The sequence below is a fragment of the Petromyzon marinus genome, chromosome 35 (assembly GCF_048934315.1).
Source record: "Petromyzon marinus isolate PM22_M1 ecotype Great Lakes invasive population chromosome 35, UKy_Petmar_22M1.pri1.0, whole genome shotgun sequence".
NCBI classification, from domain to species: Eukaryota; Metazoa; Chordata; class Hyperoartia; order Petromyzontiformes; family Petromyzontidae; genus Petromyzon; species Petromyzon marinus.
The window spans coordinates 3,612,307-3,632,636 of record NC_133701.1 but is presented as its reverse complement, the minus strand read 5'-3'; the positions used below and the strand labels follow the sequence as shown (position 1 = coordinate 3,632,636).

The 20,330-nt window shown below is 45.8% G+C and overlaps 1 protein-coding gene across 1 annotated transcript; it reads left to right on the top strand.

Annotated features, from left to right (window-relative positions):
• The first annotated feature begins 26 nt into the window (after positions 1 to 26).
• Positions 27 to 20,263, top strand: LOC116948864 (solute carrier family 35 member D2-like protein). Its single transcript, XM_032966047.2, has 13 exons — positions 27 to 334; positions 3,782 to 3,815; positions 4,060 to 4,146; positions 6,074 to 6,141; positions 6,774 to 6,845; positions 7,343 to 7,411; positions 9,364 to 9,466; positions 9,781 to 9,873; positions 10,763 to 10,830; positions 12,571 to 12,649; positions 13,377 to 13,459; positions 15,642 to 15,744; positions 19,937 to 20,263. The coding sequence occupies exons 1-13, from the start codon at positions 66 to 68 to the stop codon at positions 19,952 to 19,954; spliced, it is 1,146 nt and encodes a 381-aa protein (XP_032821938.1). The 5' UTR covers positions 27 to 65; the 3' UTR covers positions 19,955 to 20,263.
• The last annotated feature ends 67 nt before the right edge of the window (positions 20,264 to 20,330 follow it).

Here is a 20,330-nt window from a genome sequence, read left to right as displayed (position 1 = left end):
TAGGCGGAGGAGTTGAAGGGTGGGCGGCGGCGGCGGTGTGTGGGGGGTGGGATCATGATGCCGTGATGCCTCGGGGCAGATTCTCAAAGCCCGAGGCAGCTCCGTCTCCATCGTCGTCCGAACGTCGGTCACCGGCAGCAGCAGCAGCGGCGGCGGCGGCAGCGGGAGATAAAATCAGCGGCGCAGGCACGGGAGGGCGCCCGCGGGACCATGCGGCCGAGGCGGCGAGCAGGACGGGGCCAGCGATGCTCGCCCGGCTCCTGGCGGCCGCGCTCTACGGCATCAGCTCCTTCCTCATCGTGGTGATCAACAAGAGCGTGCTCACGGCCTACAGGTAGGCAGCCCCGACAGGGAGCTGTGGGGCTCGCGGGGTCTACAGGGGCAGTGCTGGTGGTGGTGGTGTTGTGGAGGATTGACGGAGGCATCGTGGTGTTTATTATAATAGCCTTTTGCTTCTTGCTCGCTTGGACACCGGTCGGCTTGTTTCAGGGAGGATAATTTAACACATGATCAGGGAGGATAAACTTGCGGGCTGTGTGCATCAGTACGGTCTTAGGGGTGGACATTGGGACACGGGGCTCCCTTGTGTTGAACCATCGTCATTATCATCATCGTCGTCGTAGGGTCTTGGTCGAGGACGTTATTAACCAGGAGGGACATCCCCTCCCCAGGGGAGATGAGTTGCTCGGATTATCCAACATCACCTTCTCGGTCTCCTTGAAGCAGTAAAAAACGTTACATGTACATCATTAACGCCGAGGTGATGGTCACTGCTAAGAAAAACAAAATAATAACAGCAGCTGCTTTCGGGCACCATGGCAGGAGGTGGTTAACCATGAAGTTAGCACAGTCCAGACGTTATCCACACATTTGTGAATGTTTGTTGAACCGTAACGTAGCCAACCGTGCAGACCTCCCAACACAGTATCAGTCATGAGGGTTTTATTTTTAATCATACATCATCACACTTGCCATTGCTGGTTGGTGAATGAGGCGTGGGGGGGGAGTTGTTAGGACCGGTTCTTCAAATATCACCTGCCACTAATCTTCGCCGTGGCCAGGATTCTAACTCTAATATTTGTAGTATACTGGTATCTGAGTGACACCACCGACAATAATTATTGCTTTGATGCCATTGTTCGGGTCCTCGTGAGCCTTTGAATATCCATTGGGTCTCTCCTGCTCTCTGCAGCACCAGGCGATAGAGTGGTGCCACGAATATCATTCAATAAAAGCTTCGACAAAAAAATGCAGTTGCGTATGATTACAGTCCACAGGCTGGCGTTGTTGACGGAAGGCCATTTTAAGGGGGATGCAAGCCGAGTCGTTTGCGTTGACAGCGGTGCCTATGCACGTCTTTGGGCGGCGAAGAAGATGATGATGATGTTGTCTGTGGATGTCGCATTGTGTGCACTGCCATGCTACTCCCACCTTGGCGCGTTGCTGCATCGACGTGGGTGGCCGCTCTCTCGGTGTTGTGCTTTGGGTTGGCACGTTTACGACGCTTGCGGTAATAACGGGGTTTTTATGGGTTTTCAACTGAGGCTGGACGTGTTTTATTCATTATCTTTGTCCAGCCATGCGTAACGGGAGTGGGGGGTGGGGTGTCAGCTCTCATAACTCTCTCATAATAATTACTCATTCCAAAGTCAAGTGCATGATGGAAAGCATGACAATCCATGCTTATGCATGGATTGTTATTAACGTTTTATTCATTGTGTAGGGCATTTGGTGTTGGGGAGGTAGAACCAGCTTGTGCTGTGTTTGTGACTCAATTGTGTACACGTAGATCCCTTTTTGTTAATCCACTGCTGGATGAGAAACTTTCCATGCCATGTGGCTCGTGAGGGTTATTTTACCATACTTCACCGTGCTGACCATTGTGGGTTGTTTAGAGGCAGGGGCTTGGTGGCAAGATGTTAACTACCTCGCCTGGTATACAGGAGGTCGTGGGTCGCATCATGTTCTCACCGAGGTCACGTGAAATTTCCTTCGGGTCCCTCAGCACTTAGAAACATGTGTTTAAGAGTATTTGGCTGCTACAAATTTACAGGCGATAAGCCACTTCGTTGAGCTGTCATTTGTGGCCAGGTCGCTTCTGAAAATGAGCTACATAGCTCAGTGGGCCTTACCTGGCAAAATATTTTTTATATATGTGTGGGAGCATAGTACAATGTGGCACCACTGTGACGGTGACATTGACATGGTGGTCTTCATTCGCTGTGCATTCGCGATTGTGATCGGCAGCACATTATGAGATTGACAACAATCAGGTGATGTGCGGTAAATGCAATACCTGGCCAACACTGGTGACGAGTTATATTTGAAGCGGTCCTGATCGCACCCCACTTCACCATCTTACTCTGGCCAGCGTGGTGATGTATGATCAAAAACGGCCATACCGAAAGGTGCGGGGAGGCCTTCATCCAGCAGTGGATTGGTAAAGGGGCTGTACCTTTAACATTACACTATTTAGAACGTGTTACCCAGTGAGTGGATGGAAGTCCTGGAGCTACACTCCTCATGGCTCTTTGCGTCCCGAAAATATAAATACTGCGCCCTATAACGTGCCCTTCTAAATAGAGCTAAGTTCCTTGGCACCACAAATAACTCCGTGTCAATGTCGCAGCTAAAAACTGTTTTGCCCCTGGGCTGTGATTCTCTGCCGCATCTATGGATAGAACTTTACTGTGTAGCACTGGTCCACACTTGGTGGTCATTGGGAGCATGTCTCTCAAGCAAGACCCTCGGTGCAGGTTGCCTCTCAAAGTCTGGCTGTAACGTGGCGTTACTGCCACGTAATGCCGCGTTACATGCCACGTTCGTCATCTCACTGCTCAAGTGGGTGATCCGATTGACATTGAGCCGTGAGTCTGCCCCGCACAAACGTTTTGATCCAGTCTTGATAGCTGATGATTCACAAATGTGGTTTGCAGGATGAAAGGTCTGTTGTAGAGTGGCTTATGTTTATTCATGTGTTTTCAAGATAGCGTTACTGTTAAACCCATTTTTCATCATCATTATCAGCACTGCTGGATGAAGGCCTCCCCAAGTAATCACCATCTCACACGAGCCTCTGATGTAATTAATAATTAATTCATCATTTTTATCTCCATATTTTATGTTTAAAAAGCCATCTGCTTCATTACCCCGTAGAGCCATTGCATTTTCAAAAGTGTGGCAGATGCTTTTTTGGCTTGCTGACTGCACTTAGTGGAAAGGTATTTATGGGCAAAGTGAGATGTTTTGCACTGTAAATATGCTTTTCCCTTGGTAAATTTGCCACATTAGTCACAGTTTGCAGTGCCAATACCTGCAAGGTCTATCGGAAATGTGAGGGTAGGGGTTTTACTCTCCACCAGTTTGTTTCAGCCTTGGAATGTCCATTGACATGCGTTCAAAGCTGAAATGTAACAGCAGCATTCCAGTGTTTTGTTCAATTTGTGATATATATTTTTTTATGGACTTTTATTTTATGGGGAAAAAAATGTTATCCTTTTTTGTTCAGCCAAGATTCCATGAGGGCATTTTCATGCCGTGTCAGTTATAGGGGCTGTTTGACCATACTTCTCCGCACTGGTCATTGCAGTTGAGTGAAGGAGGCGCCCCAGGACTGGGACAGATATCGCATGGCACTGATGTTTTTCTTCCTGCTAACCACCAGGGCATCGTGCCAGAGTCTGTACCCGTTATTTATTTTATAATATGAAAGATTACGATTCTTTTATATCGATATACAAAATGCTAATCATGTGTTTTTTATACCATTACTATATTTCAGATTTCCGTCTTCTATATCCCTGGGCATCGGACAAGTAAGCATTTGTCACCCCAAAAACACCCATCCTCCCGTGGCAAATTTGCACTTGCATTCAATTCTTCACTGACAAAAAGTTGTTTAAGACAATGGTGGTGGTTCAAAAGAATGGCTTCTTCAGCGGCACCAGTGTGAGAGTAAACAACTGCTGATGTTTTGATTTAAAGCTTTCGTGACTGCAGTAATTCATATTCTTTACCGAAAGAGCTAAGAATATGAACTGCTGATGTGTTTCCCCACAGATGGTGGCCACGCTCGTGGTGCTGTATGCTGGCAAGCAGTGCGATGTGGTCTCCTTCGCTGATCTGGACCGGAGTGTCCTTCGCAAGGCGAGTTGACCAGCATTTAGCGTGATCCCAGCAGACACAGGAGACCTGTCACGGGGGGCATTGTTTAATAAAATCTCAGTGGCGAGGCATTCTCTGTGACCTGCTGCAACTACCTCCTACTGTGACACTGTACAGCCAATTTGTCAATCCATTGCCGAATGAAGGCCTCCACACAATTGCGTTAGTTGTGGTGGTTGTTTGACCATACTTCAGCAAGGGGCAGGGGGTCCCAGGACCAGTTAAAATATCACTCGCCACTAATGTTAGCCATGGCTGGGAATCAAACTGAGGTCGCCGGGTTCATACAGCAGTGTGCTTAACCCACTGCACCACCGCTTGACCCGCTGGTCTCCTAGCGCAGTGGTTCTCAAAGTGGTGGTCCCCGATCCTCCAGGTGGTCCGCAGGCTAATGTAAATGCAGGATGATCTGGAAATAATGACAACGTTCATATGTTTTTGTTATGGACATTAATTAATATTTAACTCGTGATATTTAATACAAAATTAAGTTAGGTAAACTACCCTGATTAAACTACCCTAACCCTAAGATCTAAATGCCCCTTAGCTGTGTATATTTTTGTGTGTTCCGGTAATATGAATCATTTCGTATTAATGGTAGTTAGAGAGCGAAATTAATGGTTTTTGTCACTTGGGTTGGAGGCGGAGGGCTGGGTGGTCCGCGGAAATGTTCATATTGGCCGCATGGTCCGTGAGCCAAAACAGAAAAAACACCGTCCTACATTAATGTAAAATGAAGAATAGCTCAGTGTAATTGCGGTCATCGGTCGCAAACCACATACTAATGCCGCCCGCTCAACTTTCATCATTTGCTGGCGGCAATTCCTCTATTCACCAGGCTACCCTGAAGCCTTCCACTGTCTCTGCAACCTTGACAATGTTGTTGATCAACACCCACTGTCTATGAAATAAGAAACATTCAAAATCTGTGACCTTTGCACTTGTCAGTTTCTGCAATTATGCAAACAGATTTACACTTGCCTAACAGTATTTAATGTGCACCGTATTTATTAGGCGTGTAACAATGCAACCATTGATAAATAATTGATTCTTTAAGCTCACTATACAAACATTGAATCCCATGTGTAAGAATATGTTTTCCTATTCATACATGTGTTATATCTAATGGGTTCACGTCACTCCTGTCAGTCACTGGAGGTGCTACAATTCACTAAAATGTTAAGGGAAAGGGAGGGAAATCGATTTTTCCATCAAATTACGATCCTACATTGCAACCCTTGAATTACTGTATGTGGCAGAGTTGTTGAATCGATCCACCCCTATTTAATAGGAATGCAATAGCATCAATTCATACTTTAATATATATATATTCTTACAGAACAAGCTTCGAATTGCGTGTCTGTGTATTGATTTGCCTTCATATCACCAGTATACATGCCGTGCGTAATTCTTTCATGTAAATGCTGTAGCCACTTTAAGGCCCTATACGTGCACCACTATGGCAAAAAAAGTAATTTGTTCTTGAGTTAAATCATGGCTCCAAGTTTGTGACAATTTATCAAATAGTGAGTGGGTAAATCACAGCAGCCAATTGTTAGTATTTATCATGCAGCGTAATCAATCAGTACTACCACGACCTTTGGGAAGCGTTCAGCCATCTTATCGATAAAAGGCTGTAAAATATGATTGTTTAAATATACAGCTGTATACAGAATGATATTCCTTCAAAAAGACTAGGTGGTTTGTAGACATTGCGCTGTAGACAAGACATGGTGCTTTTTATTTCATAAAAAGTGAAGATGTGTAATTTACGTACTCGGCCACAATTTGCTAAGACACGTGTGGATTTCATTTGGGCTTGGAGATGATTGTTGTGGTTTGTTTAATATCTACAAGGTCTCTTGCAAGTTTGTGACTCATTCTATGTCCCCATCTGTTTGTTTTTCAGATCTTCCCCTTGCCTCTGATCTATTTAGGAAACTTACTGACAGGGCTGCTGAGCACAAAGCGACTAAAGTAAGTCGCAGAAGGCAAATGTAACTTTTGTTCTGTATACACAAACAAATAAATATTGCTTTGTGCATGAGGCTGCATTTGCTGTCCAGACTATTATTACACAGCAGCATGTGCTTATGTAAGTAAACTCTGGACCGGTTTTGACCTTCTGAGTCTCATCAGAAGAGTTAGGATTGTTAAACAAATTCTGCTGGGTTATGCCATGTGTTATTGGAAGAGCACCCCCATCTAAACAATGTTCAAAATTAAATTCGGTATCTTGCACCAACTCATTCCGCATTGTATAGAGCACTGGCCTTCTCACGCAGTGCAGGGTGCGCTCTTCGATAAAGCTAGTCGTACTGCTGGTGCCCGTGCATTTGCCAAACATGCCTGGAATTGCAATGCACTTGGATCGCTACCAAAGCATTACGTTGCACCGTGTTGCTTTATGCTTTCGCTGTCTAATTTGAAGTTTGATTTGTGTCCCCCCCCCCCCGTGCCGGGTTTTTTTCCAACTTTGTAAATGACCTCCTTTTTCCTGTTAATGTACGACCAGAACATATGCTACCAGTTATGCTTTGTCTCGTGAGCATTTGACCATGCGGGATTGGTGCTGTGTGCGTCGTCACCTTCTGTGTTGTCTTCTCCAGCCTTCCCATGTTCACTGTGCTGAGAAGATTCTCGATTCTCTTCACAATGATCGCGGAGGTTATCGTGCTCAAGTAGGTTATACGTCGTACACACACGTGTGTCATTGCTTCATCCTGTTTGCCTCGTTGCTGTACTTTATTTCGGTTGTTTTGCTTTCGTCAATTTGTTGACCCAGATCACTCCTCCAAAAGAGACATATCCTGGTGTCAAGTTGTTACATGATCACACGAATAAAAATATATTACATGGAACTATTTTAATTTAATTTATCGTGCCCCGTTACCCTTCTTTCTATCTCCTGCTTTTCATAACCGATTTGGGTTTTGTTGACGGTGTGTACGTGCATCACAATGTGGTGTAACGGTCTGGCACATTGCCTCCATTAAAAATATATATATATAATTCGCCATTAACCATGCATCACTTCAAGTCGCACAATCATTCCTTGCAAAGGCTACAGTGCATTTTAATGGCCGGTCACCTGGTGAAAATGCACACTTAATGATCATTCATTAACTGAAAGTAAATATTTACAAAATTAACCTTTTTTTCCACTTGTCTTGAACAGGAAGAAAGTGTCAACCTCCGTGCAGCTGACAGTGATGACCATGATCCTGGGTGCCTTCGTTGCAGCTAGGTTTGTCAACGCTGGCTCTGGCATTCATTATAAAGTTGCACTCATTACACACAAAGTTCTTGCCACAAATGATACACAAAACGTTGCTGATCTCGTCAAGGAACATAAAACCATCATGCGAACTCCGATCATCTTCGCAGCGGCTTTTGGCTAGCCATCGACTAAAGAGGGTCACTGCATCGCACGCTTTCAGATGTGCTTATGTGGCTGGCTGGAACGCTCTTCATTCTGATATTAGGAAGCCACTGGAGCTATGCACTTTTAAATTTAGATTTTTAGCTAATTTCTCTAGAACTGCTTTTTATGTTTAATTTGTTGTCCTTCCCCCACACCTCCGATTAGCATGGTTGGCTATGTATGGTGCGAAAGAAGTTATCATACATAATAATAGTCATTTCATTTATATGACACTTTCTTAAATGCCTCAGCATCTCTAAGCACCTTGTATCACATCTCATCGCGAGCGTTGTAGGAGAATCCCAGTGGCAGTTGTCCCTGTGCGGCACAAGGTGACCTAGCACTGGCCTGCAAGTGGGAATTAGTCTGCCAGTAGGTGGCGATAATTGACACATTTTAGATTGTCAAATTTGGACCACGTGTATATCAAACTTTTTTATTTTACCATGTAAGGCCCACTGAGCTATGTAGCTCTTTTTCAGAAGCAACCTGGCCACAAATGATAGCTCAGCGAAGTGACTTATCACGTGGAAATGTATAGCAGGCAAATTTACTGTAAACACATGTTTCTAGATGTGGAGGGAAAAATCCAGAGGACCCGGAGACCATGCAAACTCCAAATACACAGTCGGGATCGAACCCGTGACCTCCTGTATACCAGGCGAGGCAGCTAACATCTCGTCACTGTGGCACCCACAGACCAAGACATTGGAACACAATGGTGGAATCTTCTTGAATGATGTCACTGGATCTTGAATGTCCACTGAAGGAGATGGAGCATATTTAATATTTAATACGTGCCCTCATTCGTTGCTTTTTGCATTGCCCTCTGCCTTGTGTGAAAACCACAGCAAGAAAATTTTCTTGCTGTGGTTTTCACACCTGATGATGATTGCTTGTGTTGCAGTCGAAACGTCGTGATAATTTTATTGTTCTATATTTTTATTATTTTATTGTTTCCCTTCTACGTGACGTTACCGAAAGAACCAAGACTATGAATCCCTGCAGTCACGAAAGCTTTAAATAAAAATATTTGTTTGCGTTTATGCAATTAATGCCATCACATTAACAAATAAGTTAGTACTTGGAAAATAATATTGGCATTCATGAATTTAAAACGATTGTCGAATACCTTTCACTTTGACAGGACTCTTTTTTTCTTTTCACCGAGTGTATTTAGTATCCTTCTCAAACACTCCCTCCACCCTGTCTGATCTTGAGCTTTCTCCTTCATATCACTCTACGCCCCCTCCCCTCCCAATCCCCCTCCTCCCCGGAAATTAACTAACCCTTTCCCAACCTGATATAGGGGTGATCATGATTGTGGTTTGTTTGTCCCAGGCAGTTCTTTTAATAATTCTGAGTGGCCAGCAGAGGGCCCCTTTGGCATTTGAGCACCTGAAAGCCAGGTGTGCCCTGAATTCCTTCCTAATTGTCCCTTCTTGGTTTCTTGCTTACACGATGCTGCAATGACCCACAACACTATCCGCGGCTGAGTTGTTTTAAATTAGGGTAACTTTAATGGTGATATATGAGTGTAACAACCCCCCCTGTAATTACTTGGCAACTGATATTCGCGTAATGTTAACATAACTTCTCCTTCAGCACACAAGGCAAGTCCCATTCATCCAGTGTAATTTGTATATACGCGCCTGTGTAGTTAAACTATTAGTCTTGGCTTCCAAGCCAGTCATTATCACACAACTCTCACGTCACTCATCCCCTTGTGCTGTGCCATGGGCTGACCGGTGGCCTTTGCCCTCTTCCTTCCCCAGCTCTGACCTGGCCTTTGACCTCCAGGGCTATGTCTTCATCCTGCTCAACGACATCTTAACAGCCGCCAATGGAGTTTACATAAAGCAGAAGCTTGATACGAAGGTACAGTGCCAGGGTACACAGACATCGGAGCTACTGCGGCACGCAGTCCGCTAGTGAATGCAAATTATACGTGAAAGCAAAGGACTATCTTTTGCAATGCGTGCGTTTGGAAAAGTTAAATATGTTTTCAGGCCACGTGTGCAAGCAACGAGCGGGCGTCATTTAATCGTTTTTGTATTTATTGGCCTCGTGGCGTCCTGGCATCCATAGCCAGCGAGCGCATGCCCACCACTTTGACCCGTGGCGGCTGCAATCTGCGCGCCTCATCGTTGGGTTGCTCGAGTCCCCCACTAAAGTAAAGGTCTTCCCTTCAGGAGCTGGGCAAGTATGGGCTGTTGTTCTACAACGCGCTCTTCATGATCGTGCCCACGATGCTGATAGCGCACGTCACTGGCGACGTGGACAAGGTGAGCGCGGACCACTGTGTGCTGCACGCGCCACACTCCAGCACGGGAGAACATGACGTCCGATGCCATCCACAGAAGACGGCTATACTCCTTCGCCTGGCCCCCATCCCGACTAGCGCCGCAGCTTGCGCGGTTAAACCCTGGGCGCTGTTGTGCCAACTGTTTTTGGCCAGCGCTCAGTTTTAAGGAGCCTCGGACAAAGGGGGGCTCAGACAGCCACCGCAGGAGGGAGCAGGGAAAAGTGACGGGAGCTGGGACTGGAGTGCGGGGGGCGATGGGGGGGCAGCGTCAATTTCTCATTGTGTGCGGTGTCACACCATTGGCCCGCTTAAAGCTGGTGAGGTGGGTGGGGGGCAAAAGGGTTTGGGATGCAGCCAGTAGGCGTGAAGGAGGAGGAGGGGAGCGGGCAGGGGGGAGATCTGCATGGGAGAGTTCACAGGAATGCAAGCACCCAGGGACGCAGCACAAGACTGCTCATTCAAAGATTGCGAAAGTTGTGAACTGGTGTGACCTTGGAATACCACGCTCTTTGTTTAAGATTCATCAATAGGTCATTTGGGGGGATATTTTAAATTTGTTGGAGCGGTGGCGCAGAGGTTTAATGCACTGCGCTGTGAGCACTGTGACCTCAGTCCGATTTGCGACCACGACTGACATTGGTGTTGTGAGTGATACTAGAACCAGTCGTAGCCTGCCCCCACGCCCATCACATATCTGCACTGGTTAGCGTAGCGAAGTATGGTCAGTAAAAACAATCCCCACTACTGACAAGAGCATGGGGAGGCTTTCATCCAGCAGTTGATTGGCAAAGCTCTGTAAATATCTATATTACTTCTACACAGTTTTGTTAAGTTGCATAATAAACGTGTTTATGTTTCCGGCACCGCAGGCTTTGGAGTTTTCTGGCTGGGCTGACCCTCTCTTTGTCGTACAGTTTCTCCTCTCCTGCATTATGGGGTAGGTAACCCTGGACATACCCCGACGTGTAATGGCTTGTTCAACAAAGAGAACAACAATGTGGAGCACATTCTACTTGCGGTTTTTATCTTTTTGCCCCCTGGGAAAAGGAAGATTACAGCCCGTGTTATTTTAAACAGACAGGCAGATGTGAGTGGTCAACTGGGAGTGAGAGTAAATATGCACAGTAAAAACAAATATAAAATCACTTAAAAGTGGTTTCCTGTTGAAATGCGCTTTGGCGAGGCACTGGAGTGCTGTTTACAGCCGTGAGACGGTGGTAGAAATTCCACGCTGCTATGGTGGGGCAAGAGCCACCCCACAAGACGGCCACCGTTAACTTCCCGAAAAGTGGTACGCGTCTTATCCAGCGTTAGTTAATCGAGCGATTTGATGCGTGTCGCTTGAACTCAACAAGCGCCATTAACCGATGACTCCACAGCACAATTGCACCCCTGCGCGTTACGTATGCGCCCGACGTGTGCGTATTTGTGCGTGGTTTATGCGCTAGTGGTGAGGGCCCATGTTCGCTGATAGTAACTGGGATAGTGGAATACAGAGGCCGATTAGAAAATCACCTGGAACTCGTCAGATTCCAGAGGATAAGCGTCTTTGAGCATGAAAAGTGCTTGGATGGGTGACCACCATGCATAAAACAGGTGTGGTAGGCTACTGCTGGTCCACGTGATGAGCAGCAGAGGACAGTGTAGCAAAATCTATTGTACTTGTATACTATCCATCCATGTCTGTGTTCCGTGCTTGCACCAACCCACACTGACCAGCTCGGTGAACTGTGGTCCAGTCACCTCCACGAATCATGCACGTGCAGTGGTCGACAGAATATCGAGCGTGCTCAATTACAATACGTGGAAAATTCGGTGAGAGGGACGTCGATCTTTTTGCAATGCAAAGTTGCACGAGCAACCGGCTTCGTGATCAGTCAACCGAGAGTGGTCTCCGCTTTCAACGACCCGTGTCCACCCTTTTCCCACATTGTCGGGATCACGCCAACCCTTTAAGACATCAGCGCCTGCGTTCTTGTCACTGGAGCACAGAGCAGAGATGAGTCGGGGATTAGAGCAACAATGCCGTTACTCAATACGCAGGAATGCGCTGTGCCGTGGGAAACCTCAGGGCGGATGTCACTTGTAAATTATTGCTTTAAAAGGCACGGTTTTTGGTAAAAAAAATATAGAATCAAACATAACTTTCAAATAAATCCGCTGATCGATGAAGGTCTCCCCATGCCATGTGAGTCATGTGGATTTGTTTGACCATACTTCACGCTGGTCAGTGCAGAGTGGTGACACGTGGCCCAGGACCGGTTCAAAAGTCATTCACCCCTGATTTTGTCAGGCATCAAACTCAGATCGCTAGGTTCATAACCGAGTGCGCTAACTGCTGTTCCACTGCCCCACCCCTAGTAACAATAAAGTATGAATGTATATATGCGATGATCACTTAATAAGAAGGTCAAAGTGGGCCCCTTCTAACAAATGCTCGGCAGTGTTTAGCGCTGCTGTTGGTCCTGAGGTGAGAATTGATTAATTATAATTGATGCACCGTATATGTCAAATTATAAGCGAACCTTAAATTGAGGATATCAGACTGAACACAACTTTACAAATGAAACCAAATAAACATTAACCAAATCGCCAGTGGCCTTTTTAAACATTATGCGACTCGTAATTCGTGAACGTTGGGAGTTCACGGCACGACCGGCTTGTGTTTGCGTTCCAGGTTTGTTCTCATGTATTCCACTGTGCTGTGCACTCAGTGGAACTCTGCCCTCACCACAACCATCGTGGGCTGCATTAAGGTGAGGAGGCACTCATGACCCGCACACCCTCGCAACCCTCCTCTCGATTTAAAGCTTTCGTGACCGCAGGGATTCATCTTCTTGGTTCTTTCGGTAAAGTCACGTAGAAGGGAAATAATAATATAATAAAAATAAAATATAATAAAATTATTACTAACATTGGAGCGCTGTCTTTCCGACAGTTCTGTTTCTTGACCTGAGGACGGCTGCTTGTGTTGTGGCTGAAACGTCGTGATAATTTTATTTTATTATGTTTTATTTTTATTATTTCCCTTCTACGTGACTTTACCGAAAGAACCAAGAAGAAAAAAAGAACTCTCCTCTCGCCTACGGGGGTCTGAATGGATTGAACCGTGGTGCGGCACATTCCACGCTTGATTGTGCATGCTTGCAATCCAATATGTTATAGGAAAGGATTGGTGGATGACAGATTTTTAATATTCCAAAATCCAACTGAGCTGGGAGATGGCCAGGAGATGGCCCTGAATAAAATAGGTTGTGTACCCATTTACGTGTGTGTGTGGGATTTCCCTCGGCGCTTCAGTTTCTACACACGTATAAAACACTCGTGAATACAATTTGCCAAACATCCCAAATCTGGAGCATCTGGGAAAAAAATCTTGATTCGGGAATATCTTCCCGTATAACGCATTGATCTTACTCTTTTTATGATGATGATTATAATTATCGTCACGTATGAATGTCCTTTTATTTTCCCACCAAACAGAATGTCTTCATCACTTATATTGGGATGGTCTTTGGAGGGGACTACATCTTTTCGTGGACTAATTTTATTGGTCTGAACATCAGGTGAGTGTAAAGCAGTGTGTGTGTGTTTGAATAAGCGATTTTACATATTTAGGCTGTTTTTCAGTTACCTCGTTGCTCCACTAAAACGTAGGCACATGAGGAAAACGGTTGAAGTGTAAAACCAGCAACGTTGATGTTTCTAACGCATCGCAACAACGCCTACAATACAATGTGGATTTATACTGGTAGGAACGAAGTTGTAAACTGAGTCTACCAGCCTGCAATAGATGAATGTGTCCGTCCGTCCATCCCCTTTCAATACTTTAATGAAGTGAAATCTCGTGCTGTTGGGTGTAAAAAATGTTTTCCCAATGTTCCTACCAGCCCACCCTGCAAGGACCTGTTATAAAGTCTTAAATGCAAGCACACCTCAAGTTACATAACGGGAGGTATATTACGTTGACCAGAGAAAGAGACGGTTAAAGAGAGGGAAAGAGGGGGAGGTCCTAAGTCTGGACTCGAACAGAGGCAGATAATTAGTACCACGGATGGCTGGGGGAAGGGAGTTCCAGAACTGTCGGGGCAATAGAGAAAATCAATCGACCTCCCACTGAGCAAAGGTTCACTGGGGGCTTTGACAGCTTGGTTTCTGGAGCGGAGATGGCGTGGAGGAGAATCGAGTGAGATGAGCGATTTAGCAAGGAGTGAATCCATCTAGGATCTTGAATATGGTGTATGCAGTCTTGTAATCGATTCAGAACCAGATTTGGATCAAGTGGAAGCGATTGGAGTTTCGGGAGCGATGTGGTGATGTTTACGGGTACGGGCGTTGAATGGAGCAGCAGAATTTTAGGGTCGTCTGGAATTTGGAGATGAGGGAAGTGGTGAGGTCATAGAAAAGCGAGTTAGATAAGTCGAGTGGGGGAGTGGTGTGGGCAGGAAGGAGGGTCTCGGCAGCAAAATCTGGAGTAAGGAAAGGCAGGATGTAGAAGATGTTATCCAGGTTGAAGTATAAGGTCCAACAGAGTTTTGAGGTGTGTTGGGGAAACGACAAGAGCTCGGGATCAAGGACAAGTCTGATTAGCACGGTTGGCTACGTACAGTGCAAAAGAAGTTCAACATTAATATGTAATATCAGAGTTTAGGAGGTGCACATAAGCTGGGGTCTTTACTGTGAGGAATATGTGTGCCTCTAGCCTCAGAGTTCAAAGCCTCACTCAAAAATCATAAACTTGAAAATAGCTCTTCGTCATGTTTATGTAATAGGCTTGCTTGCGAGAATTTTACTCATTGGCAAAAAGGCTATGCAACAGAACAAAAAAAACATCCTGACACTAATTACAGTGTGTTGCTTTTGGGAACAGTAACATGCTAACAAGCCTTGGGTTACACTACGGAATGTGGTTTACCGGTGGTTTTGGCAGTATTGTCACCAAAGTTTACACAACAAAGCGTGTGATTTGCAGTGCTTTTCTTCGTGAATAGCGCTTGTGTTGTGTTAGAACACTTGCCTGTCTGTGTCATTGGCAGTCCCATTCATCACAGCTGTCCCTTTTCTCTCTGGCTCATATGAAAGCTCATCTTTCAATTCACTTTGATTATTTAATAGCCGAATACATGGCTCTCTTTCAAAGTTCCTGACCTCGGCACCCCTTACATGCTTGTTACTGGCGCTTTAAAGGCACCCTCTAACAGCACTTGCCCTGACACTTTAGCCGGGGTAAGAAAGCAGAGCCTTCTCCTTGGAGCGTGTGCATGTGTGCATGCCTATATGTGCGTGCACATGTTATCATGTTAACATCGCCACAATGGAGACAAAGGCGGCCAGACGTGGTACTGGCCACCCATCCCCTCGTGTGCTGTGCCAGCCTTCATACGTGTCCTAACAGTCTGTTAAGGCTATACGGGGGATCTTTTTGTTTTGCACGTTAGCACACACATAGAGGTGGCACAGTGCGGGGAGCGCAGGGGTTGCATTTGCCAGTCGTCATCTCATTCAGTCAACCCATAACACCCGCCTGCCCTATGACCTCCTACCAGTAGCCTTTGACACTTTATATGGCCTCAATGTGAACCTAGACTGTGACAGCACCGTGGCTGATGTCACCCCCACGTGGCAAATGGCAGTTTCTGTTGTTATTGTTACATAGTGCACCCCGTCAGTGGATTGGCGACAGGGCTGTTGCGCTTGTAGGCTCAGTGTGCGCCGGTTGTGTGTGCGTATGTATGTGCGTGCGAGCAGCATTGCGGGCAGTCTGGTGTACTCCGTCATCACGCTGCGTGGCGAGCGGGCGCAGGCCAAGCATGCGTCTAATGGCCTTGGAGATGCGCGCCTGCGCACCACGGTTTGATCCGCGAGGGACTGCACATCCCCCCCCGCGCGACCCCCACCCCCCGCTCCCTCACCAGCCCCAGTGCTGGCACGGAATGGCGCACGCTTACCCAGCTCATTGTCGAAGCGGGGCAGTGTGGGTAATCGGTGGTGTGCATCAGGTGTGGGCTCAGAGAGTCGATGAGAATACTGTGGGTTTTCGTTGAGAACGTGTTCGCTACAGATTAGCTCAAGGAGAGAAATATTTCGGGCTAGTCGGGTGTTAATATACTTGCTTTAGCTGAACACCAAACGATGAAAGTTAATTATCGTTCGATTGCTCTGGCCTCGCCTGACTGGGCACCCGTTGCACCGCCTGGGCTGGTCCAGTCAACCAATCCAGGCGATGTTTGATTCACCGTCTTGTGGAGGTGCTCGCACTTGTTCCCAGCGCTCAGCAGCCTACACAGTAACAGCATTATTGTTATGATTGTTATTGCACAAAGGAACAAAGAGTACCTATTGTCAGGAACAGATACATGAACCGAGATACGATGCACCTGTGCATTTCTGTTTGCTGCTCATGTTTTGAGAAAGTCGAAGCCAACCCGGCACCTCCCACTTAAAGTTTTGGCGGCCGTGAAAAGTTAATTTCATGATGCAGGGGACTGTTAAGCGCTGGAGCTCTTCTCTGGGTCAAGCACTGCCCTCCCTTCGCTTCCGACGATTGTGAATTCCATCACTGCTGCTCCTGTCCCCTCGAGGCAGAAATTGTCGCTGAAGAAACCAATCAAAGTTATGGTTTCATTGCTGTGTTGGTGAATCTTTCGCTGCGATATTTTCCGATCGGCAATTTTTTTTTTTTACATTTCACACTTGCCCCATGCTAAGCGGAACGCTGCAGAGAGTGGGTGTGGTGGGGCTCGCCTGGCTTGCCTGCCCAGCTGTGGAGTGTCGAGTTTGGCTGTGTGGGTGACGCAGATGTTTGAAGTATGTCAAGTTTTACGAGCGTGGGATATGCATGCAGCCTGACTGAGAACTTGTACAATGCGGTTTCAGTTGGGTGAGTATTGTTTATGTGGTTATGCCCGCAGGCGTTTTTTTTACGTCAAAATCGCACTCGCCCGCCACTAACAATGTAAATAGCGGTCCATGGGTCAAAAGGTGAACGGTGATGTGAATGAGAGAATGTGTTATAAGCTAATACTGATGTTCACTGTTGTGTGCAGAATTAGTTTCATATGATGTAACTTAAATTTGTTTGAAATGTTTTGCTTTGTTATGTCAGTATTTCATTTGTAGTAATCATTCAAGATATGAACATAGCAATTATTGGCTTTGTACGAAAACACACATCAAAGAATGCCATCTTGAAATTATATGCGCTACATTCGATCGCACTTTTAAATTATGTGCTTTTTTTCACTTCGCGTGGCATTTGCCTGAGCTCTCTCGCAATACTGGTGGTGAAGTGCTCATAAGCTGTAGGTGGTAAACCTTACCCAGGGCTCACGTGACGTGCTAGCCCAGTCACATCAAAGCGGTCTCCCCCCCCCCCCCTCGGACCCAGAGCTCGCATCGCTCGCGTGACCCCTCCGGATCACCACACGTAGCCGTGGAAACTGTTACTGAGCCGAGGCCGATGTTTGCCGACGTGTGCGCGGCCACCTCTATGGACCCACGGTGCTCGTTAAAGTAACCCCCCTCCCCAACGTCACATTGGGTCATTTAGGAAGCATCGGCAAGAAAGAAAAAAACCAACACATTGGTTTAATTATACAAGTTGTCTTTTTATATATATGGCATTCCCTCCCGCTGTCTTGTTTATTGAGTTCTGCTTTAAAAAAAAAAATCCGATTACACAACAGACTGCCTGGGTGGCGTGGACTTGTCGCGGCTGTCAAATCGCCGTTTGCCAGCGTCCATTTGAAACGGAAATCGTTTTGCTTCCATGGAAAAGTTATTTTTTTCGCAAACCGGAATGAAGTGAGAACGGACGGATGGATAGACTGCAGCAGTTCTGCTCAATTAGCATCCTGCGCATTCTCTTGCCGGCGCTTTGTTTTTATTCAGGGGGTTGGTGCATCGACCTAAGCTGTCAAATTCTAGAGGATTTGCTTTTAGTCAGGTCTGCGGATCATGTTGAGGTCAAATGTAAAGGCTTGTCACAGTGCAGTTTTTAACCCTTGGGATGAGTAATATCTGTTACAATATTTAATCTTGCATTTCTGTGAAATAAGAGCTAGTTGATGTTGGCATACTGCACAGAATAGTTTTGGCAGAGTTCCGCTCTGCCCGCAAACAAGATAAGGATAACGTCGGTGTGTTGATGTTATTTCCGCAAAGTGTACAGATCCGCGAGTCGTTGGTGTGTGTGTATGAGAAGTAATGCGAGGACGGTACACTGTAAATTTGAACCGAGTCGGTCACAGTCATTTCAATGTAGTGGCTTATAGCCCATTACTCAAGACAACGATGCTTGAAATAGCAGTGACAATTCTTTTTAAAGAGGACCTGAGATCACGTCATTTGAATATGCGGTATGATTTGTGTTGAGAAAGAGGCTTCGCTGCAAAATGTCAAAGTGATCGTTTTAACCTGGCATGGCCGCCCACTTTTGTCGGGATCATTTAAGTTTGCGAGGCTTCACGAAGGCCATTGTAATTGGTTATCGTCCTGAATGTCTCTTGGGTTCCGTGATGACATGGAAACCCGTGCGATGGATCATTTGCTCTTTTAAGTTCAGCAGAGTAGGCAGGACTATCACCGTGCAGGTGCCGTGAATCCATTTGCGCTTCTAGATTTTTTTAGCTCTCGTATTTTTGTCAAGAGGAAATGTTTCGTGAAGCGTGTGCAAGATGTGTTGTTGCAACTGCTTTTTAAACTCTTTCGTTGCTTAACATGATTTTTTTCCATTTCTGAATCCAAAAACTTAGGCCCACTTTTCACGAGAATATTTTGTATTTCATACTTGAGGAAAGATGTATTTCTTTATTAAGGCTTCGGCAAGCGGCCGCAGCCATTAACATCGGGCAAACCCTCCCCCCCCCCCCCCCCCCTGAATGTCGTAGGCCTTTCAGCTAAGTGTGCATCTCTGAAAGGCCACCTTCACCAAAACAGGGTTCCACCTTACATTACTTTATGCAGTCATTTGTCACATCAACAATTTCTGGAATCCTTAGCTGCAATAATGCAGTCCGAGCCGCCCCCCTCCCCATGGTCACGCATAGGTGACCCTCTTAATATTATTGCGCTGCCGAGATGGAGCACTGTAGTTATTGACAGGGCCTACATCGGTACACATTTACATAAGTAGCAAATCTTAAAATACTAATTTCTGTACGGCCTGGCAGCACCCTCAGAGCAATTTCAATGGCTGACCGGAGGAGAGCCACCGTCTTTCCAAAGCTACTTCGGCAGGGGCCAGGACATCAGAATCACAGTGCCAAGCAAAAGGTGTGCGGCGTGGCCCATAATGTTGCCCTACAATTTTAAATCAAATGAAAAACACTTGAAATCTATTCCTCCACCAAGATGTGTTTTAATGTCGGTGTTTGTAAACTCCCAGCCTCTGCCGTGGCTATGCGCAGATATAACAAAGGTAATGGAAGTTGGAGCCTTGTCGTATTTTATGGCTACAGGTGGAGGTCTTACGATCGATCTTCTTGAGGGATATACCCAATATTAATGGTTACAGGTGCTGACTGTCCAAACAAAGCTAATGTTGAGAAATTATCGAAACACAGTATCTCACAGAAATGTTCAGAATCAACCAGTCACGTAATGATTGTTATACACCAACTCAGGAGTTACACACCCATTAAACTTGTTTTTATCAATCTTGATTTGTTTTTATCAGTTAAGAATTTGAATGCCCTGCAACCTGGTGTGCTGTTCCACACGCTACTCTTCTTCGTTTAATGCCTTTTAAACAACGCATTTGTAGGATGCGCAATGGGTTTGTAACTTTAGGGTCCGCTATTGATTTTACTCAGCAATTCGTCTTGCGAATGAGAGCAAAACCTTGATTTAGTAGCTTCTGTGAATCGTGTTGAGATGATTTAAAACCCTTTGTAAAGCGAAACAAATAAAAGGTCGAATCAAAACAAAATCTCTTTTCTGAACGTACGGTCCGCGGTGTGAATCGACTAAAGGGATGGTGTTTCCTGATCTCCCACGCAGATATGACCCTTCAGCCATGCGCGTGGAATGTGTTTACATTACAGGTAAAGAAGAAAAAGTGAAGACGGAGAAGGGGGGGGACCAAGCGGAGGGTCACAACTCTTAAAATTCCACACTTCAAGAAAGTGTTTCCTTTTACTATTGATCTCTGCATGTCAAGATTTGCATTGCCAATAGCTGAACGTACTGATGGTTTTGTGAAGCTACTGGAAGTTAAAATATTTTCCTATAATGCACATTTCAAAGAATTGAGTGAATCTGGTTGATTATAACTTTAAAAACAAAATACTGTTTGTACAATGGGAAATGCGTTGCTTACATTTTGACTGAAGGAATTTTGATTGTCGATCAAATAAAATCAGCAAATCAAACGATGAGCCTCAGTTTCCATCGTGAGGTCACCTGATGTATAACCCTTGATGCATATCCCCCACAATA